The sequence below is a fragment of the Eutrema salsugineum genome, unplaced genomic scaffold (genome assembly GCF_000478725.1).
Source record: "Eutrema salsugineum unplaced genomic scaffold, Eutsalg1_0 scaffold_19, whole genome shotgun sequence".
Taxonomy (NCBI): Eukaryota; Viridiplantae; Streptophyta; class Magnoliopsida; order Brassicales; family Brassicaceae; genus Eutrema; species Eutrema salsugineum.
The window spans coordinates 1,190,319-1,211,614 of NW_006256838.1; the positions used below are offsets into that span (position 1 = coordinate 1,190,319).

The following is a 21,296-nucleotide window of genomic DNA, read 5'->3' on the forward strand; positions in this document are numbered from 1 at the left end:
TTGCACATCTCTTAACTGTAACCTGTCATTGGTTACTCAAGTTTCAAGATTATAACTTTACGCAGCTGACCTCTAAAGCTTTAATCAGTTGCTCAAAATTCAAGCATAATCTCCAGTATTGGGTGAGCTGAGAGAAGAGAAGAGAGACGTTACCTATCCGTTGTGATATCGGAGAATTTACGAGGGCTCCAAGACATTAGCAAGTTCCCAACACAGAGCAAACTACCTTCGTATCTAACCCCATTTACCGTGAAGCTCGTCTCATCAAATCTGAAAAATGAAAGACAAACCCACCACTAATCGATTCATACAGAGCTAATACTCCAAGCCAATTTCTGAAGAACTATAAATAGGAGCATGGAATTTGATAATATGATTACTCCTGAAATCGAAGCTGATCCTCAGGAACATTATCGATGAGATTAATCTGATCGTAGAGAGAGAAAGCACGTCTCAACGATGGCAAAACAAGATTGGGCTGCTTAGGAACTTCCTTTCTCATGCTTCGAATCAACTTCGGCAACGTCGTCATTGCTTTCTGTCTCACCGTCATCTCCGCCGTCTCCTATCTCTCCGTTCTCCCAATTACTCTACTACGAAACTCTAACGAAACCGGTTTATTGGTTTAGAACATGTACCATCATTGGTTATTGATTCCCATGGGTAAACCCACTGGTCTACCCTAATTCACTCCAGCAATTCTGGTATTGACTAAATTTGGCAATTTCTTAGAATATTATTAGAACTCACAAAATAACAGAACAAGTCTTAGGAAATTTAAACCCTTAAAAAAAATGGTTCTTAGACAATCATCATAAAAATCAATAGTTTCATATTCCAATGAAAGAGGTTTCTTAACTTACTACAATAGAAACGTAAAAGCCAAACGATCAGGACCAGTTTACTTTGAGAATTGGAGCGACAATGAGTTTTACTCTATTTGACGTCAGAAAGGAATTAAAGATCTACATATACTACAATATAGATTTTACTTTGGTGTTAAAATGTAATATAGTATATAATGTAGGGTTTCTGGTGTAATTACAGTAGCTTTACCTCGGATTGCTTGTTGTCGTTTTTGTCTTTGATCCATTGTTTGAGCAAGCGATAAGTTTTGTTGACAAAAGAAAAAAGAAGAAAGGTACAAGTTTTATCATTAACTGCTTGTGTCGTCTTTGACTTTGATATAATGTTTAAGAAAGCCGCAACTAGACACTTGTCAGATAGGGATCCATCTTTTTAGCTATTATAGGATCAAGTTGTGACAAAATAGATTGTGGTGCGCTAATAAACAATTTGTCAGCAATAAGAACAACAAAAGACGATGACAATCATAATGATTCATTTTTAAATTGTTTGTACGTAACTTAATAAAAGAATGAATCCCAATAAAAGAAGTCAGTAGAATGATAATAAAAAAATATCCCATGAAGAATATTTTCCCGAAAGATATAAATTTTATTTCCTTACGAAAAATGTTTATACCTAGCTACAATTCTACAAACATATGATTGAAATTCTAAGTAAATTACATACTTAGCCATAAGGGTCTTAAAATCAATAAAATGACGATGGATTATCTATTCCCTGCAAAACACCGAAACGACTATATGGAGAATCAAACGAACAACGGTTTTTCTCCTCTTCTATCTTCGATTGATTCGCCGTCATGAAAGAAACAAAAAAGCCAGCCGATTCTTCAAAACCCTCTTGCCCATGCAGAGTCTTATTCCCCTCCGCACATGACTTGTCGCGTGACATCTCCTTCGCATCCTTTTCTCTAGTCTCACCAATCGATCTCTTAAGGAACCGCTTAAACCATTTGACCGAGTCTTTTGGATAACGTTTAAGACCGTTGATAAAATCAACATAGTAAAGACCAAATCTCGCAGTGTATCCATGTTCCCATTCAAAGTTGTCCATCAATGACCATGCATAATATCCTCTTACGTCACACCCATCTTCCCTATAACCATGTTATAACATTTATCAATAAAAACAAAAAAAAACGATCGATAACGTATATATAAATATATAGTGAGAAGATCAAGAACTAACACTATGGCTTTGTGAAGCTGTTGGAAATGTGTGTCATGGTACTCAATCCTAAATGTGTCCTTCAGAATCTCTTCTCTTGATTTTGTACCATCGTCGTGATCATTGATTCCTGCAATTTATTTCATTATAAGTTATATATGTAGTTGCATCTAAAAACTAACCCAAAGAAACTATGAAAAAAAATCATGTTTTAATTCAATTTATATAGATATATAGTGATGCCAACCTCGAAACTCAGTGCCACGAATTATATTTACGTTTTGGTAAAGAAAGAGAAAAATATTATGTACTAAAATCCAGAACCTCCTAGTTAGTAGATAAAAATAATAACATTTACAGGAATTTCTAGTTAACAGGAAAAAAAATGTTTCCTAACCATTTTCTTTAATGTAGACCGGCATGTTATTGTATCTATCTTTGATATAGTTTAGAACTTTTCGCAAGCCTTCCGGGTGTGACAATATTATGCCCCTTTCGTCCTGAAGAAAAAAAAAATTATCATTAATAACTATGAATTTAGAAATTAATAGTTATGAAGAAGAAGTAAGCACGTACCCCAAGTCCGATTAAGTGGCCACTGTGGTTAGTAACTGTTTCAGAGAAATGTCATAAACCTTGTTTAGTTTACCATCTAAGCTATAAACTTTATTTGATATGGATCAATATATCTTTAGTAATTAAGTAACATCATTCTTACGTACGTTTCCATTCAACCTGATGATCAGTCTTGAACCGAGGCTTTGCAGGGTCGAGGTGAGGAATATGAGTGGCAAAGCGTGCTGTATAGTAATTTACTCCAACAAAATCTGATGAATTTTTCAACATATTTGATTGTTTCGCCGTAAAAGAAGGTAATTTATTTCCAGCGTATTTTTTCACAATCTCTGGATAATCTCCATGAATCACTGGATCAAGATGCCTATATACAAAAAGGATAAAATTTAAGATTATTAGATATCAATGATTAAAATATAAGCAAAATTGTTATGATTAGATAACTTACCATCCAATTTCAAAAGCAAGAGCTCGTTCAGCTGCTTCTATATCATCAATAGAGCCAGAATGGTAAGGCTCGAACCATCTTGGTGACAAAACTATCCCAATCTGACCATCATGCGAAGTTTTTGGACATTTTCGGAATTCTTCTACAGCAGCGGCATGAGCAAGAAGAACGTTATGCGAGACAATGTAAGGCTCAGTACTCGAGTCGCCGGCCTGACACTTTTCGTTTACCCATTTCGAGCATCGTCCAGCCGCCTTGTTACCTTGGTCGTAACCCGCAATAGTCATAATGTATGGTTCATTGATTGTTGTCCACATCTTCACTCTATCTCCAAACTCTTGGAAACATATTCTTGCGAAATCTCGAAAATCTTCTCTGTTTTTTTTTTATTAAAAATAAATGATATAAAAAAAGACTAAATCAATCGTGTCTATAGTAACAAAAAATGGTGTGTTTTGAAATATGAGTATATTTTAATAGGGCTTACACAATTTTAGGGCTTAAAAAGCCTCCATATTCGTCCTCCAAAGATTGTGGATGGTCCCAATGATAGAGTGTCATTGAAGGTTGTATGTCTGCATGTTTATCAGACCATACGATTTATTTTTATTATTTCAATCTATTTTAATTCAGTAGAGAATTTTAACTTCACTGGTAAATTAACGATCTTACCATTGGCAAGAAGTTCGTCAATGAGATCGTTATAGAATTGTACACCTTCTTTGTTTACTCCATCCTTTAGCTTTCCACCTGTAGATAATTGAACATAAATGACTCGTATAAAAAGACAAAAGAAGGTAACTCGTACTCAACCGAAAATAAAAATGGTTAACTCGTATAAATGATTGTTAGTATAAGGAAACGTATAATTATCAAGTATCAACCAAACAAACTTGAAAAAGTATAACTATCAACCAAACAAAACTTACTGGGAATAAGTCTGGCCCACGAGATTGAAAATCTGAAAGCGTCCATGTTTAGCTCCTTCATCAATTTAATGTCATCCTGATTTGTTTTGTTTGTTTGTTTGTCATATAAAAACAATATTAATATCAAAACAAAAACGATAACTATATACGGAGTCTAAGTACACCGTACCAGCTTTCTAAGAAATTATACTGACTTATCTGAAAATATTGTCTTATTTTGACCTGATAAATTGTTATTTTATTTGATTAACATAATATATATTATATATGATTGTTTGATATCTTTGTAAATAACAGGATTGATTATTAAATATTAACATATTAATACCTAGACGTTTAAAAAGTACAAAAGGGCTGATTGTAGAATGTAGACAGTACCTTATAACGGTGATAAAAATCAATTGCTACATCTGCATTATGCATTTTGGTCCTTTCTGCAGTCAAAGATTTATGAATAATCATTAGTCTTTAGCTTTTTGTCACAATTTGACAAAAAAAATATATATCAATATGCTCTTGTTATACGAGTGTTAATCAATTTAACAAATATATATATATATATATATATATGTTGGAGTGCTACTAAAATTAGGTCCGGAATTTATTGTTTTCGGACAAACCTGGGTAAGTGCGGCTGAAGTGGTCCCATATTGCTGGAGACTTCCCACCTTCATCTGTTGCTCCTTCGTACTGCATATAGATGAATCCAAAAAAAAAGCACACTTTATTTCATCGAAAAGCTATTTTTTTTTCTTTCTAAGCAAATATAGTCTGTAATTTGTAACAAAGTAATATAATTTAAAAAGAATGAAACTTAACTAGATAACTCGGAACAATTAAGTAGATAACTAGAACGACTTATCTTTTATGTTTTCATTAAAATTATAGAATATGATGGAGGATAAATTATGTGCTTCGTAATTAAAATCATGTAATTTGTAAAGCAGAGTTCTGCTACTACTTTATTATGAATCAGTTTTTGTGACAGAGACAAAAAGACAACATTTAAGAAAAAAATGACAAAAACAGAACATTATAATATGCTGACATCAGCAGATTAAATAGTTGATTTTCCTCGTACTTAATAAATTTGAATATCGAACAGCCCGTTTCTATTTTCAAATCCATCTGGGCAGATGTTTACGAATTACGATTAAACCAAACAAAAGGAGCGCATGTTTCAGTTTCGTTAACAAGAAATAATAATTAAATATCAGATTCAATCAAATTAATAGAAAACCTCATAACAAAAAACAAATGGCAAGAAGATCACAAAAAACCTTTTCACATCATATTTTCAATGTAAAACAACAAATTGAATAACGTTGTAAGTATTTATTTTAATTTTATTATAAGTGTATTATGATCGGTAATATAGCAAAAAAAAAAGGTAAAAAAAAACAAATGTAGAAATGAAAGATGTCATTAAGCGACAAATGGTTACGTTAACTGCGAAAATACATATATTTTCAGAATTTTGTTTATCATTAAAATGATTGAATAACAGAATGATTTGATGGAAGTTGTGATTTGGTATAAATATATGGTTGATAGAATCACAGTGATTTCACCATTTGACGACAGTTTACGAATCAAAATCATAAAGATCACCTGATACGCAGAGGCAGCCGTTCCAAAAATGAAACCATCAGGAAAACTATGTCGATCTAAGACTTGAGAATTAATTGTCTTTGAAAACAATGAGATGATCGAAAGGATGATGAAGAAACGAGATCCCCTAGCCATTTTTTTCTCTATTTCTCTCTCCCTATTTTTGCTTTGTTTGATCTTCTGAGATTTTAAAGTGATATATTGAAGAGAGATTTACGCTATATTCTCTTCCTTATATAGAGTTTATTTCCTGGTCCTGTAATAGACGTCATCTACGTGGAAATGTTTGGACATATAAATCATATATAGATAGACAGAGAGCTGATAGTATATTTTAATACCCGAATATTTATTTCCGATTTAAGACTATTTTGCATAATTGGTCACTATATTCCATTTTGGGTTCTTAGTTTTTACTATTTTTGGTACTACCAACTGAATTTCAGGAACATTTTTTGTCCATCGTCATCTCTGAATGTGCCCGTGATCACTGCTCACATTCACCATTGTCTTTTCTGAAGTTTTTTCATAATTACTTTTCAGATTCAGTACAGGCCTATATATATGTATGTGTGTGTGTGTAAACTAATGCTGGTATTGAATGTGGTCAAAATCGTGGCTACGTTCACTGCTAACGCATCCTGTGAAGACTGCATGTACTTCGAGGTACGGTTACATTTTCACGTGTAATGCTCCACACACCTTCACGCGCTTGCAAGATTTTTGTTTAACGTAAGGATTTTCACCAATTTCGATTTTTTACAATTTTGTCTTTGTGCCAAGTCGTCGTGTTAATCTTATCTTGTAAATTGATATTCTAATTTTAATGGATGTAAAATAATATTTTCATGAGTTGTCTAGAGAATTATGGGACAAGAAAAGTTATAACGTTCCAACAAAGAAGGAAAAAAAAACAGATATGAGCAATAGTCCTTATCACATTTCCAATAGAAAGAGATGAGAACAATTAACTGGCAGTGACATGTAATGCTTTTTAGGAGATTTTATATTTGTATAGGAGCAGCTAAATTTCCAACATAAGGAGATGGGCTTATTTTTTTTTGCTTTTCTTATTCCTTTTCTACTCATTCCTAAATTATCATTGTATTTCTTCAAAATCATAATTTCCAAAATTGAAGGAGTAAATTAGATATTTACAGCTGTTATACGTTTAATAATAGTTAAATTATATTTAAGTTTTAGGAATGAAGGTTAAAAAGGTCTATGTGATATAAAATTTATGACTTTTGAGATGCATGGAATTCTTTGACAAAAAAAGAGATGCATGAAACTAAAACAAAGTCTAATAACAAAAAACAGACGCATCAAACATCCAAACCAGAGTCTAACAACAAAAGCGAAAGAAATAATGAAGGAACCAAATAATTTAAAACACAGGAAAACATCCTGATAAGAAATGTCTCTTATCCAAAAAAAAACAAAAATCTTGACATTTGTAGAAAAAAGAATCATAGTAAACTACTACAATTTGACAGAAATCTGTTTTTTCACGAAACGTTAAGTTAATTATGTTTTTCACGAAACTTAATTTCCCTATGAAAAGATAATTCCTATCCAAGGAAGCAAAAAAGTCTTTAACATTTTATGACATGACCGGTTATCAATAACGAGATGAGAACAACTACTATAAATTGACCAGGATGTTTGTAATGTCTTACTTAAATTCTTTTGTCAACACGGATGTTTTAGCTATAATAATAGTAAATTGCATATGTTGACAAATTATACGTAATAAATTGCATGTAAAGGGTACAAATAAATCATAGCTGAAGCATAAGTCCAGCAAGCAACAAGAGGAATCACAAAGGCACAAAACAAATTAACAATCAAACCTAATTAATTTTACATTCTAGAAATTTTTATTTTATAATTTTAACCATTATTAACCAATTTCTGGGCGTAATTGCTTTTTTTTGACGTTGTTCAGAAAAGTTTCCTTATTTCTTTAACAGAATGCATAAATCCTTATTAAGGATGAACAAATTTCCCTCCATATATAACGGACTCTCCACTCTCCCATTTTCATATGTTATTACGTATCAATGACTCATACATTTTTAACTTAATGTAGAATCTTAAAGCATAAGATTCATAACCAATCGAACTAAATAAATATATCGTTACAGTCACAGCTGTGTAATAAAAACTTTTGTTGACCAATTTGGCCGCGGTTTAATCTCAGACTTGGTTTAGTCTTCGGTTTACGGCTTGGAGCTGGTTGAAGAGTGATTAATGCTGTGCGTTTTAGTGGAAGCTGATGCTGATGCTCTTCAATGTGGGCTTCGAGTTTTTGGTTGAACCCGGCCCATTGTCGATCAGGGTGTTAATTATTTATAAACAGATTAACAAATCTCCCACGTAAAAACAGAGCATTGAGAGCAAAGCATTCTTCAAGTTGTCTTCTTCTTTCTTCAAGGTTTGTAATCGAACCATCATCCATGATAGTGGATTGCGAGGAGAGTTACAAGTTTTTCTCCAATATTAAATTTTAGTAACGTCTAAACAACGCTACATCTTTTTTTTTACGATGATAAAGCTATAATTTTTTTGTTTTCTGTACATGGAAAAAGAAACAGTAGGTATCATACATAGACAACAAATAAGCAGAGGCTCATGATTTAGATTTACTAAATAACAGGCACCTGCTGCTTCGTTTGTATACTAACGAACGCCCAGAATTAGTAATGTTCTCCAGTATCAAATTGAGTAACATCCAAACAAAGCCACCTCTTATTCTAAGATATGTTTTTTTTTTTTCTGTACATCGAAAAGAAATAACGGTACGTGTTATATATATAGGCAATTAATAGTAGAACAAATTAACCAGTGACCATGCATGATTAGTTGTTAAATAACAGCTACTTGCTGCTTCGTCCCATAATACTCTCCCTTCAACAAACTCCTAAACCACTTAGCTGATTTCTTGAGATATCTCTTACGTCGTCCATCTTCAAAGTCCACAAACACTAGCCCGAACCGGACCGTGTATCCTTCCGCCCATTCGAAATTATCCATCAACGACCAAGCGAAATATCCTTTCACATTCACCCCCATCCTACAATTCCATTTTATATTACAAAAATCAATATCGTTTTCTTTTTATGGTAATATGGTCCTCATTAGTGATAAAATTATATAACATGGAAACGCAAACGCAAAACAAGCAATAAAAACTATTATGTTTATAGATGTGATCAGAAAAGGAGAGCTTACGAGATTGCATCGTGAACCATCTTAAGGTGTTGTGCGTAGTAGTCAATCCTCAAGTCGTCACTGAGAATGATTTCTCCTATATTAGCTTCATCCACTCCTACATGATTTTAAGAAAGAGAGATGACAACATAGTAATATTGGTTATAAAAATTGAGTTAACGATTGATTTTACAGATGATAAGGTTTACCGTTTTCTGTGACGTACAAGACGGGATCATTGAACTTGAATTTTGCATGTAGTAGAAGATCACGAATACCCTTGGGGTATATCAAAAGCCAATCCGACCCAGCCTGAATTGAATCATAGATTATATAGAAATTACATTTGTTCGAATAAACAACTTTTTTTCTATAAACAATTCACTTATTTTTTTTTTCAGTGTCACACTTTTAATACCACTAAAAAACATGTAAATTTCCCATCTAAATAACATTCTATGCTATCTAATCATAAAACAGTATCAATATTTTTGGATTATTAGGTTAGACTATCATTGAATTCTTGATAGGATTGAGAGATTTATTTAGTTCTAAACTATTAAAGCTAAAATAAAAACGGAATAGAAAAATCGCACCGTTGGACCGAGAGGCACTCCATTTCGATCACCTAATACAATATACAAAAAAAAAAACATTATATGAGGATGTAGAGAAGTCAATCTAATTCTAAAGGTAAAAGAAGAGCATATGGTTCACGGACCTACGACGCTGACACAAGAATCGGTGGACATGGTGATGTTTTCAGTTGCACACGGCACGTCTTTAACGTAGAAAGATGAGTAATAATTAATGCCTATGAAATCGAATGATCCTTTGAGCATTGAAGACTCTTCTGGTGTGAATGTAGGAAGACGACCGTCTTTGACATGGCTGACCATTTCTATTGGGTATCTACCATAGACGATTGGCTCCAAGAAGTAACCAAAGGTAAACGCCGTGGCTCGAGCAGCGGCTAATTGGTCAGCATATGAATCTGAGTAAGGGTAGTGCCATTGTGTGTTTAAGGCAATACCAATTTCGCCTTTTTGAGTAGCCTATGCACACAATATTAGGAGAAAAATCTAGTTAAAATTTACAAACGTCAAACTTTTTTGAGGACTTAGTGACAGAAATAATACTTTTACTTCGGCAGCCGATTTCAAGTAGAGCATTGGAAAAACAGAGTAAAACAGAGCAGCGGTGAAACAGAGCAAAACAGAGCAGCGGCGAAACAGAGCAAAACAGAGCACCACGAAAACAGAGTAAAACAGAGCACCGCGAAAACAGAGTAAAACAGAGCATCACCATTTTGAAAATAATACACTAAATGTAAAACAAACAAACAATTGATGCCTAGTGAAGAAATAAGGCAAACATACCTGGTACTTTTCTCTGTAGACTTTGACGGCGGCTCCATGAGCTAGGAGGAAGTTATGGCCAACGATATAAGGCTCGGTGGCTCCATCACCGCCGGTGCAATCAGGTTTAGTAAAATTGGAACATCTTCCAGGTGCCTTTTCACCTGTTATATAACCTTCATGAACCACTGTAAATGGCTCGTTTATCGTCGTCCAATGTTTCACTCTATCTCCAAACTTCTGGAAACAGAGTTCCGCATAGTCCCTAAAATCATTCCTGTTTCGTTCCCAAAAGATCAACAAACAAAATGAACCATTTTTGTTTTTTTTTTTTGCGATGACGAAATCTGACTTACTGTTTAGAGATGTTAGATGAAGGACTTACACAATCTCTGCTCCGAGGAATCCACCGTAAGCATGTTCGAGTGCCTCTGGTAAGTCCCAGTGGAAGATTGTGACAAATGGCTTCACTCCTAAGACATTTACAACGTTTACAAACAAAAAAAGAAAATGAAATGTTACGGTATTGAAGAATCTTGAAAAAATTTCAAGGGTTCTGGCAAGATCCTAAACATCACTGAATATGTTTTAAAAGCAAAAGTCGTCTAATGTCACCAATGACTGAGAAACAGAGAATCATTACCTTTGGACAGAAGTTGATTAATTACGTTGTTGTAATAGTCAATTCCTGCCTGGTTGATACCTCCCTTTAGATCCCCACCTAATAAACAAAAAGAATGATATATTACTAATTCACTAAAGCATATTAAAACTCTTTAAAAATAAAGATCTTATCGGATCTATATCTTACGAGGCAAAATCCGTGACCAGGAGATCGAGAATCGGTAAGCATTGAAGCCAAGTTGATGCAGCAAATCCACATCTTCCTGGTTTTCCAAGAAGTTTTCATGAATAAAAAAAGATGTATTGTTGGATGTATAATTGACTTTTTTATTGGGTGAAGAAAGCAATACCTTGTACAGGTGGTAAGAATCATCAGCAATGGTACCATTACTACCATCCATAATCTTCTCTGAAAAAATAATTAATATATTTATTTAATAATTTAATTTCAAGGAAAAAAAAAGGATTAAGAAGGTTCATCATCATCAACAACCCATTTTTGCTATGAACACAAGATAAAAACCAGATTCATATATAAGAAACCCAATTCCAGTAAGAAAAAAAAAAGAAACCACAGATCAAGATAATTGAGTCTTGAATGTTTAAAAAAATCTAAAGCATTAGGGTTTCTTTCTAATTAGGAACTAGGAAGAAGAACCTGGGAAATTTTCAGAGAAGGTGTCCCAGATACTCGGTCCTCTACCATCTTCATGAGCAGCACCTTCGCACTGCAAAGTTGAAAAATTTTTTTAGCAAAGAATAAAATAAAACAAAATGTATGGAAAATATAGTAAGAACTAAACCTGATATGCAGAAGTAGCAGATCCAAAAATGAAATCTTTTGGGAAATCATTTCTTTTTAATTTAGGTCTTGAGGAGTGGTTCTTGGCGGAAACTCCAATGTAAGCCGAAGTAATGAGCAACAGTAAAAACAGACATTTACTTCTCATTTTTCCTGTAAAAATCAAATTTTTTGATGAGAATTTTGGCTGTGTAAAACTTTACTATAAATTTCCCCTTTTGTATCTATAAATAGAGAGTTGTTGAGCAGAGAGACAGAACATTTTTTACTAATTATTTCTATTTTAATACGATTGTCCACTGGTCTTTAAAAACCTTATCCAACAAACCTTGTAGAAAAACAGACAAAAATATGTTAATTAATCAATAGCTGAGTCATCACAGAAAGAAAATTATTCTAAAGCTAAGACGTGATATTTGAGAAGACACTGCTAACAACGCCTTTCAAAAATAATCTCGTGATAACGATATTAATTTCTTCGTACCATAAAAAACGATAACAATTTCTAATATTTCTAGAAATAATACCTTTTTCTTGATAAAAAGAAATGATAATACTTCAGAGCAATGTTTTGATTTTGGTAATCTCTAATGAAATATATATATATATATATATATATATAGATTTTGTTTTTGTTCTCAAATACGTGATGTATATATATGTGATGTTTTGAGATTTTGTTTTTGTTCTCAAATAAGTGATGTCTAATACTCAATTAAAATGATTTTTTATTGTTTTGATCATTTATATTTTGCAGTTTGTTTTATCATTGGTTGAATTATGTTTAAATGAATATTAAGTAATGTTTTTAGTATAGGAAAACAAAAATTAAATAAATTTTAAACTCTATGCAAAAACTTTAAATAGTACTTATAAAAAAGGGAGTATCTTAATCAAAAGCTGAGTCATCCTAAACCTAAGCCGTGAGAGTTGAGAAGACATTCATTGCTAACAATGCCTTTGGAAAATAAGATTGTGATAATGATAATAATTTTCTTCTAACCAAAGAAAAAAGAAAACGTGACAGTTTCAAATATTTCTAGAAATTATAATACACCAGTGCATTGTTCTGTTTTTCTATGCGTTGATTTTGGTTTTAGTCTTGAATATTCGTATATAAATTCGCTTCGTAGAGGGTTTTGTTTGCGTAAAGTGGGTGGGCACTCCACAATTATTTAGGTCTATGTCAGAAAAAATTGATAAAATCCAACGTGTGGATAATTAAAAAATAATAATAATACAATAGAACATGCTTATCCTTTCTGAAGTTGATTGTCAAAGGTAGAGTATATATATAACTGAAATTAAAATAAAAATCCTCTATATTTTATTTTTTATATTAGCAACTTAAATAAATACTATAGATGATTTTAACTTTTGAGAAAACCAACTTAAAAAAATACAGTAAGCTTAGTCAAAAGTTACAAACCTGAGATGTGCCGAGATTGTTGCTGTCCTTGCAATCATCCAATTTCAAATAAATAAATTGATGAGCAACCTCTCAAACAATGTTTACAACACATTACAAGAAACAAAAGTGGAAAGTCAATGAATTGAAAGGCTTTATGGTCACAATCAATTCATGTTCATTGTTATCCAAATTACTCTTTCTTTTTGTTTTTTGACAAACCATAATCAGCTGACTTTCAATCGATTATCCTTCGTAGAAATCACCGTTCCGTTGTCGAAGAATTGGACTCCTTATTTGACCAGACTATCTTTTCTTCTTTTTCTCTTTGGATTTTGATCAATTCTACATTTGAATAACCGATGTATCACAATCGGTTTTGTTTTATGTTTAATTTGGAAACCTAGCTTTTTTGTGGTTCCTTTGATTGTAACTTACTAAGGTTTGGTTGAAAACCGCAATGTTTTGCGATGCCAAGAACAGAGCGGCCACAAGAGGAAGATTAAACCTAGTAGCAGATTATCCCAAGTGAGAATCTCTTCGTTTGAAGAAAGACTTTGAATCATCATAGATTATCTGATTCTGAGCAACGACGATGGAGTCCTCACTACTTTTGCTTGGCTCATCACTCCCTTGGATTAAACACGTGGAACATGAACATAACAGAATTTTTTTTCAAAAAGGTTCGATCACGATGGCTTGAGACTTGAGAGTATCACCACTTTCTTTCTCGATTCTGCCAAATATCTAATTCCAGAAAAACTCGTGCTACTTGTTGTTTTCATGTTCTTGTATCGGTGTATTTTCACGATGAAGCCAAAAACAACAGAACAGACGAGTTTTTTAAAAAACATGGGCCCTGAGGTCAAATCACGATGCTCAAACCAGACGATTTTTTTGGTTAAAACATGGGCCTTGAGGTTAAATCATGCCGTAAAGCCCATTAATAAATTGGTATTCTAAAGTTTCAGAGATCTTTAGCCTTTTTTTTTTTTTGAAACGTTGTCTATCTATAAAATTGTTCAATCCTTTTAAAGATTGTCGAAGACATATACTTTTCGCCGTTAACAATCATGCTAATGCACTATTTGTTATAATTTTTAAATTTTATTAATTGAATTTAATCCAAGAATGATGGTAAACAAATAATTTTCATTAAAAAAGCAACAAAGTCTGTAGTCGCAAAGAACCCTTAGCCCTCTTTGTTGAAAAGCTACTTTGCTTTGCATCAAAGCTTTTTACACGATAAATTTTTTAAAACAACATTAATCTAGAAAAATAGTTCGAGGGCCTTAGAAGATTCAGACATCTTAGGAATAAAACATGAAGCCGAACCAGTTGCTAATAAGAATCTCTTCTTCTTCGTTGCGGCCTTCAACAAGTACTCTTCTTCCTCAGAATCTTCAATCTCTTCTTCCCTCTTCAAGAACTCTTTGAACCACATCGCTGACATTTTCGGAAAACGTTTAAGCCCGTTGTTGTAATCGACATAGAATAGTCCGTATCGAACTCCATAACCAGCGTTCCATTCGCAGTTGTCTAGTAACGACCACGTAAAATATCCTTCAACTTCAACCCCATCCTCACTGAATAACAAAACATTTATCATCAGTATATATAAAGCCAAGTATAGGATTCCAATACAGTTGATTTCTTGTGTGTCAAGAAATTTAGTGGTGTTTTCATTTTAGAGAGAATACACTTACTGGATGGCTTGTTGGATGCTTTGGAGATGTTTCTTGTGGTACTCTGTCCTTTGAAGATCCATCAAGTTAGAAAGTTTTGGTTTTTTCTCGTAATCTATATCACAATGTCCTGAACAATTTTAACAAAAGAAATGGAGAGTTAGTAAACTATATTTCACGAAACAACTGAGTAAACCTATGTTGGGAGAGTTTAGTGTAAAAATTATTACCGTTTTCAGTGATCATAAATTTCGGGCTGTCATATTTATTCTTGGCATAATTTAGAAACTTTCGAAGTCCTTGTGGGTATAGAAAGTCCCATTCTGAACCACCTGTTACACCCAATGTTTGTCCTGCTTTGTTTTGTTCTGTTCCGATAGAAATAAAACTTGTGAGACAACGGACTCGGTAATCAAACGTCCTAAGATATCATATCAATAAACCCCTAATTAAGAAGCTTATGATCCAAGAAATTATAAAAGCCCCTAAAATATAAATATACCACCCTAAAACCAGCACTGATACGAGTAAGTGGTATATAAATTAAACTCCACTTACTTCTCCATTCGATGCGTGCGTCTGATCTCCAATTGGGAGTGTTATGGTCCACTTCAGCAATACTTTTAACGTAAAAAGCACTGTAGTAGTTCACTCCAACGAAGTCAAAAGATCCTCTTAGCTTCTTTGATTGGGCTGCTGTAAATGAGGGTAATCTTTTTCCGATCGATTTCTTCATCACTTCAGGGTAATCTCCATACACCGTTGGATCCATGTGCCTGTTGATAATAAAAAACCCCGAAAAAAAAAATGATTAGAAAATTAACTGAAACTAAAACGTGTACGTGTATATATATTATTTTCAAGAATATGTGTGTTTATTATATACATTTTTTAAAAACACTCACCATCCGAACATGAATTCCATGCCTCGCTCACATGCTTCTTTGTCATCAGGGCAGTTCGAGTCATAAGGCTCAAACCAGACGGGACAATGCGCGATACCAATCTTGCCATCTTTACACTAGGATTCAAATTAACAAACAAAGACATCATCAGTATATATGTTCTCAAATACGTAAAAAAGTGCTATTCAAAACGAAATTAAATATTATTGTCTCCTTACTTTGGGGTTGTTTCTGAAGACCTCAACAGCTTCAGCGTGGGCCAATAGAAGGTTGTGGCTAGTGGTGTAAACCTCGAGACCAGATTCTCCAGCCACGGCTGCTTCGTTCATGTACTTGGAGGCACGTCCGGGCGCTTTTCTTCCCGTGTCATAACCTCCAATACTATAGACCCATGGCTCGTTTAGTGTGACCCACAGTTTCACACGGTCGCCAAATTCCTCGAAACATATGGCTGCGAAATCTTTGAAGTCGTCACTGCGAGATGATTTATTTGTAAGCTGATGTTAGAGACTTATTTGAAAAAAAAAAAAACAATAACACATATTTAAAAAAAAAAAAAAATCACATACACAGCTTGTTCGCTTAGAAATCCGTTGTATTCATCTTCAAGGGCTTGAGGGGTATCCCAATGAAATAAAGTAGCGAGAGGTGTGATTCCTGTTCGTACGTATATATGGGCATGTTAGAATATTTCAATATAGGACTAGTTTAATGAAAATAGATGCGTATATTAAAAGAGATTAATTTGTTAAATACCGTTAGCTAGAAGTTCATCAATGAGATCGTTATAGAACTTGATTCCTTCTTTGTTCACTCCTTTGCTTTTCTTTCCAACTAATTTATTGGGATATGAACAAAAAATAAGGATTAGATCTATTGAAGTGTTTGGACTTTCACTCATTAATATGTTTAATCAAGAAAGTAATGTGAGCAAAGAACTTACGAGGCAAAATCCGAGGCCAAGAGATAGAGAATCTGAAAGCATCCATGTTAATATCCTTCATTCTCTGGATATCTTCCTTGTAATGGTTATAGAACTCGACAGCTTGATCCGCGTTAGAGTAGCAATTTCTCTCTGCCCAAATTTTCATTTTACGAGAGTCAGTTTGATGAATATCATCATAGCTAAGTAAATAGAAACATCTCTTTCTCTTCATAAATATAACCCTATATGTTACAAAAATGGAAAGTTGTTATATATATACAAACCTGGATATTTGCGAACAAATGTGTCCCAAACACTCTCTCCACGAGGAGCTTCGTTTACGGCTCCTTCATATTGATAAGCCGACGAGGCTGTCCCAAAGAGGAAACCCTCCGGGAAATCAGAACGGCCGAAGGAGTTTTTCTTCGAGTACATGTTTCTCTTTCTGTTGATGTTATTTAACAAAAACAAGATTAGAAAATGTTTTATCGACGGATAAACTTATTTGCAAAGCCTTGTAGTTGTATTGAAGTTTGATCACTTACTGCGTCATTGTTTATAAAAGTTATAAAGTTTTTTTTCTTTTGGAGAAACCTTTTAAATCTGCATGGAAATTTAAATAAGATTATGAGTTATTTCTTCATGAGATAGAAAAAAACATTGCCATAACTTTGATAAATAAGAGGAGAAATAATATACCGATGGGAAGATCCTTTTTGTGTTTTTTGTATATCGAATGAAGCTGGATTTTTTTTTGGGTCTAGTATAAAAGAATCACGAATGGAACGAATGATTTGTTGTTGTTCTTGCAAAATGAATAAATGAATGAATCTAACTTAAGTTTTTTATTTTCTTAAAGAAAGAATGTAGAGATTGTTGATTTGTGAGAGAAGTGTGGGATATGTGAAGGGAATATATAGGCAAAGGGATTGGTAATATTATGCGAAGGAACGTAGAAAAATCATACATACTTTAGTCAACTAGTTGCCACTACATATGCTGACCGTTAATTTCTTTCCATTTAGGTCAAATAACTTGCTGCAACAATTAGAATAAGAAAAAAATGAAATAAAATAATAATAATGGTCACCTGCGGTCTTGCGCCGTGTGATATTGAACCAGCTAGATTACTCCTATCTTGACTTCTACTAAAATATGAAACATAGTATAATTGATTAAGACAGTGCCGGGGAGATCCCTTTGCTAGGGTGGTCTTGTCTTTTGAGTGCTTGGTTTTAATTTCGAATTTTTGCACGTCAATTTTTATGAAATATCAGGGATGGAATTACCATTCCTTATTATTAGTATGAAAATTTAATAAACATATATTTTGGTTCGCTTACTTTATTAATACTAAATAGGTATTAAGAAAATTGATGAATGGGGTTCAATAGAATTTTCAATTAGTTTATCAGTTTAGATTTTGCTCCTTTTTATTTAGTTTTTTTTTTAAAAAAAAAACCACCAAAGTAAAATCAAATTTGATATGATCATTTTGCCATGGTTTTGGTTTCGTTATGATTTAAATATGTATTAATCATATAATCCACAACTTAAAGATAAATATCAATTTTTTCTTTACGTTTTGAATTTGAACCAAATAGAAGGTTGGTTCATTTTATAGATTTTTGTTTGATACTGTTCGTATCGAGTAAATACTTTTTCTGAACCAAATAGAAGGTTGAATTTTGACCAAATAGACGGTTGGTTCATTTAACATGGAGAAATAAGAAGTTAAGAACTATTTAAGAAGTGTCATTTTTTTAGTATTATGGTTTGTCTTGATCCAAATTAACAAAAGCAACTAATAATTTTATTTGAAAGCATTCATTTCTTTTATTATTTGAAATTTTAAAATTATTACTTAATTAAAAATAATGTTTATGTATAAAAGATAAGCCAAACTTCCAAATGCAATAATTTTCGGGTTCCTTTCATTTTCGTTATAACTTTTTATGAAAACAATCAACATGCAGATATACGTTTCATTCATAAAAATAAAAATATTGTTGTACATTTCAGTTTTTATTTTTATGTTAACAACCAGATACAAAGAAATCCTCGTAAATTACATTCGAAATTAAGGTACCTAATAGTGATAAATATTAGTACAGTATATTTGTTTAACTTTAAGTGCTATTTTCACCCTTATATGCCAATTCACATTTTTCTAATAATATATAGACCACTGTTGTGCCCCATTATCATTTGGGGTAAATAGTAAATAGTGTTGAAATCGTGATCTATCTTTTTTTGGTTAAAGATAACGTGACTTGTCCTTTTATAAGATACAACGAGTTCTAGGTGTATAAATCTTCAATGTATCGTGCATGTGAACATGTGATCTTTATAGGCTATACGCCCAAATCCCAATTATTAAAAAATAATCAAATTGAAGTATTCGTATATGCGAGTGGTGAAGAATGGCTTGGGGTTAATAAATTTATTTTTATGTTAACCTGAGTCGCTGGATTTTTTTTTTGGGTCAAAGGTTGAGGAGAGACTTGGACTTTAAAAGGTTAAAAAAATGGAATTTTTAAGTCAATATATACCGACTTAGTAATTGATTAGGATAATTCTTATCACTTAGTAATTGAGGACTTTTCGGCACGTGTCATAATTCCCCAATGTTCAAATGCAAACGAGGTGGAAAATGGAAAAGTATACACTCTTCCGTTTCAAATTTCTCCGTTCCCTTCCTAGTATATATATTCGTCATTATAGTACGTACGTACGTTGTTCGTTGATGATGATAGTTAGACAATATAACATAAAAACCATCTATTTTTTTTGGTCGTAAGGCCATGTGATTTTGCTGGAAAAAATAAGGAACTTGCAAATTTTTCCTGAAAAAATAAAACAATTATAATATTTTAGAACGTACGGTCGGAAAAAGCTATTATGTATCTATTTACGACAATTTATCTTATTTTTAGGAAAAATACAGATAATAACTCATTTATTGTTCATTGCTTAAGCTAGCATTCGTGGTAGGTAGAATTAACGGGCGTATGAAAGAACTATTATATAGTATATAATTAATATATATATATATATAATATAAAAGAAACAAATAACTCATTTGATTGTTGTTCTCATTGCGTTAGCATGCAGGGTAGGCAGACTTAAATAAATAGATAAAATGTAAATAATTAAAAATAGCTCTTAGCATATACATCAAGTTCTTATTCGAAATTGACCGGCTTTACTACAATTATGAGGAAATTACGAAGAAATTAATAACGACTATAATTTTAATGGTAAACGATATTTTCAGATATATTTTCGAAAATTTGAGAAATCACTTTCAAAGATTGCTTGTATTGTTGAAAAAAAAAATTGCTTATATTTCAGAGAAAGAAAAGATAGAAATGCCATTTTAGGTTTATCGATTTCTTATTTAAAATAATCAACGAGTACACACCAAATAACAATAAGGTGATATGTGAGCATTGAGTAGGTTCATATATACAAAATTGTCTGACAATGCCACGTCAGTCATGTCAACCTTGCCCTCTTGGCTATTAGATTGTTAACTTCGTTAATCTATAAAATGGAATAAGATTGTTAACTTCGTACAAATTCATTTATTTAACAGCTGAGCATTATAGATCGCACATGTTTGATGAAGCCGACATAAAATGGAATAAGCATTAATTCTGTGTTGAATAGTAAGCTCGACACAGTCAAGGAAAGTGGTGCAAAGTCCGTGGAGCAACTTTGAACACTGCCAACTATCACAAACTGTCTTATTTCGTAGAAACCGCATAAGTTGGGATATCTCGTAAAGATGCCCAATAAAATTTGATATTTTAAGGAATGCCGCAAAACTATTTTTTTGGACGTTATATTAATTTGGCGGTTATATATATATACATAAACATTTGGCATGAAACCTTATTGGACCGCCTCTGTAGTGGAATCCAACTTGGCACTTGGAATTTTCTTTGGTTATAACTAGTTTCGTTTTTGTGGTACCTGTAAGGGTAGTTTCGACCTTTTCTCAAGATTTGTACATAAATTAGTAGTATTGGGTGGATTTGATAACTAACAAATCGCGTTGTTACGCAGTGATGCAATAGGGTAAATCCGTAAATCTCAATATTTTTTTTCTTTCAATTGAGCTTCAAATTTTCATTGTTAGAAAATAGCGTTAATTTTGTTGTCATAATGGAGCGGAGACAAATTAACGTACTGCAATGGAGTATACATGCTTGATATTGATCCGACCGTTCGTAAAGCACAATACAATTATACAAACCAGCAAATTAGTCTTCGTTATGGTAAATAACTTATAACAAATATTCAAGGACCTATGCAGATCAGCCTAGATCCTCCTAACAATAATGATACCTAAAGAAGAATAATCTACAGCCAAAGAATTTCCTAACAATAATGATACCTGAAGAAGAAAGGAATGAGGGGGGCAACTTCTCATATCACAAATAGTTTCCTGAAAACAACACCAGTGTAATGTACTATTTTAGCCTTTTGCTTTATCAAAAAAAAAAAAAAAATCTCTTTACAGCCAATAACAAAATTAATTTTTCACTAAAATTATATATATATATATATATATATATCCTTGTGTGGTCTTACCTACAAAGCACTGTTAAAATCCAAGGCCAGAGCATTTGCATTTGATTTTCTCTGACAAAAGATGAGTCCAGGCCCAATTTTAATAAGGGCCACATTAGAAAAGGGCTCAAACAGTTATAATTTTTAACGTTTTGGGCCTTAAGTTTTTCTGTCAAAGACAATTTAGTGCTTCGTAT

General features: G+C 32.7%; 4 protein-coding genes across 5 annotated transcripts in view; all 4 read right to left on the reverse strand.

Annotated features, from left to right (window-relative positions):
• LOC18020104 overlaps nucleotides 1-652 on the reverse strand; it is a 1,849-nt gene extending 1,197 nt beyond the window's left edge. The window contains exons 1-2 of the mRNA XM_006402554.2: nucleotides 381-652; nucleotides 154-270 (exon numbers count right to left, since the gene is read on the reverse strand). Of these exons, the coding sequence (XP_006402617.2) occupies nucleotides 154-270; nucleotides 381-553 (290 nt within the window). The 5' untranslated portion in view covers nucleotides 554-652. The remainder of the gene's footprint in view (nucleotides 1-153; nucleotides 271-380) is intronic.
• A 795-nt stretch (nucleotides 653-1,447) lies between these two features.
• Nucleotides 1,448-5,768, reverse strand: LOC18020106 (beta-glucosidase 30). The gene is made up of 12 exons (XM_006402556.2): nucleotides 5,602-5,768; nucleotides 4,611-4,680; nucleotides 4,369-4,424; nucleotides 3,991-4,066; nucleotides 3,734-3,811; nucleotides 3,549-3,636; nucleotides 3,062-3,436; nucleotides 2,760-2,977; nucleotides 2,614-2,648; nucleotides 2,435-2,537; nucleotides 2,059-2,167; nucleotides 1,448-1,966 (listed from the first exon to the last, which is right to left on the reverse strand). Exons 1-12 carry the CDS (start codon nucleotides 5,734-5,736, stop codon nucleotides 1,558-1,560), a joined length of 1,752 nt encoding a protein of 583 aa, XP_006402619.1. The 5' UTR covers nucleotides 5,737-5,768; the 3' UTR covers nucleotides 1,448-1,557.
• Nucleotides 5,769-8,107: 2,339 nt separating this feature from the next.
• On the reverse strand, nucleotides 8,108-11,812 carry LOC18020107 (beta-glucosidase 16). 2 transcript variants are annotated; one of them, XM_006402558.2, is made up of 12 exons: nucleotides 11,600-11,812; nucleotides 11,455-11,524; nucleotides 11,147-11,205; nucleotides 10,984-11,059; nucleotides 10,816-10,893; nucleotides 10,558-10,645; nucleotides 10,194-10,449; nucleotides 9,536-9,869; nucleotides 9,411-9,442; nucleotides 9,024-9,126; nucleotides 8,836-8,932; nucleotides 8,108-8,677 (listed from the first exon to the last, which is right to left on the reverse strand). In XM_006402558.2, the coding sequence occupies exons 1-12, from the start codon at nucleotides 11,744-11,746 to the stop codon at nucleotides 8,470-8,472; spliced, it is 1,548 nt and encodes a 515-aa protein (XP_006402621.1). In that variant the 5' UTR covers nucleotides 11,747-11,812; the 3' UTR covers nucleotides 8,108-8,469. The 2 variants fall into 2 exon arrangements, with proteins under 2 accessions (XP_006402621.1, XP_024012777.1); XM_024157009.1 differs by lacking the exon at nucleotides 11,147-11,205 and having other exon boundaries at nucleotides 11,600-11,649.
• A 2,297-nt stretch (nucleotides 11,813-14,109) lies between these two features.
• LOC18020108 (beta-glucosidase 27) lies at nucleotides 14,110-17,385 on the reverse strand. The gene is made up of 12 exons (XM_006402559.2): nucleotides 17,221-17,385; nucleotides 17,067-17,124; nucleotides 16,806-16,966; nucleotides 16,540-16,671; nucleotides 16,353-16,430; nucleotides 16,166-16,253; nucleotides 15,815-16,070; nucleotides 15,597-15,712; nucleotides 15,250-15,467; nucleotides 14,922-15,059; nucleotides 14,713-14,821; nucleotides 14,110-14,592 (listed from the first exon to the last, which is right to left on the reverse strand). The coding sequence occupies exons 2-12, from the start codon at nucleotides 17,072-17,074 to the stop codon at nucleotides 14,277-14,279; spliced, it is 1,620 nt and encodes a 539-aa protein (XP_006402622.2). The 5' UTR covers nucleotides 17,075-17,124; nucleotides 17,221-17,385; the 3' UTR covers nucleotides 14,110-14,276.
• Between the last annotated feature and the right edge of the window lie 3,911 nt (nucleotides 17,386-21,296).

Excerpts from the sequence above, each read along its gene's own strand:
- LOC18020106 (XM_006402556.2), bottom strand. The coding sequence starts at position 5,736 with ATGGCTAGGGGATCTCGTTTCTTCATCATCCTTTCGATCATCTCATTG. Across the intron at positions 3,812-3,990 it reads GTGGGCCAGACTTATTCCCA|GTGGAAAGCTAAAGGATGGA; the intron begins GTAAGTTTTGTT and ends AATTATCTACAG. Across the intron at positions 1,967-2,058 it reads CAGCTTCACAAAGCCATAGT|GGAAGATGGGTGTGACGTAA; the intron begins GTTAGTTCTTGA and ends ACATGGTTATAG.
- LOC18020107 (XM_006402558.2), bottom strand. The coding sequence starts at position 11,746 with ATGAGAAGTAAATGTCTGTTTTTACTGTTGCTCATTACTTCGGCTTAC. Across the intron at positions 10,646-10,815 it reads TAATCAACTTCTGTCCAAAG|GAGTGAAGCCATTTGTCACA; the intron begins GTAATGATTCTC and ends TAAATGTCTTAG. Across the intron at positions 8,933-9,023 it reads CTTGTACGTCACAGAAAACG|GAGTGGATGAAGCTAATATA; the intron begins GTAAACCTTATC and ends AAAATCATGTAG.
- LOC18020108 (XM_006402559.2), bottom strand. Across the intron at positions 15,060-15,249 it reads CGCACGCATCGAATGGAGAA|AACAAAACAAAGCAGGACAA; the intron begins GTAAGTGGAGTT and ends CTATCGGAACAG. Across the intron at positions 14,822-14,921 it reads ATTTATGATCACTGAAAACG|GACATTGTGATATAGATTAC; the intron begins GTAATAATTTTT and ends AAAATTGTTCAG.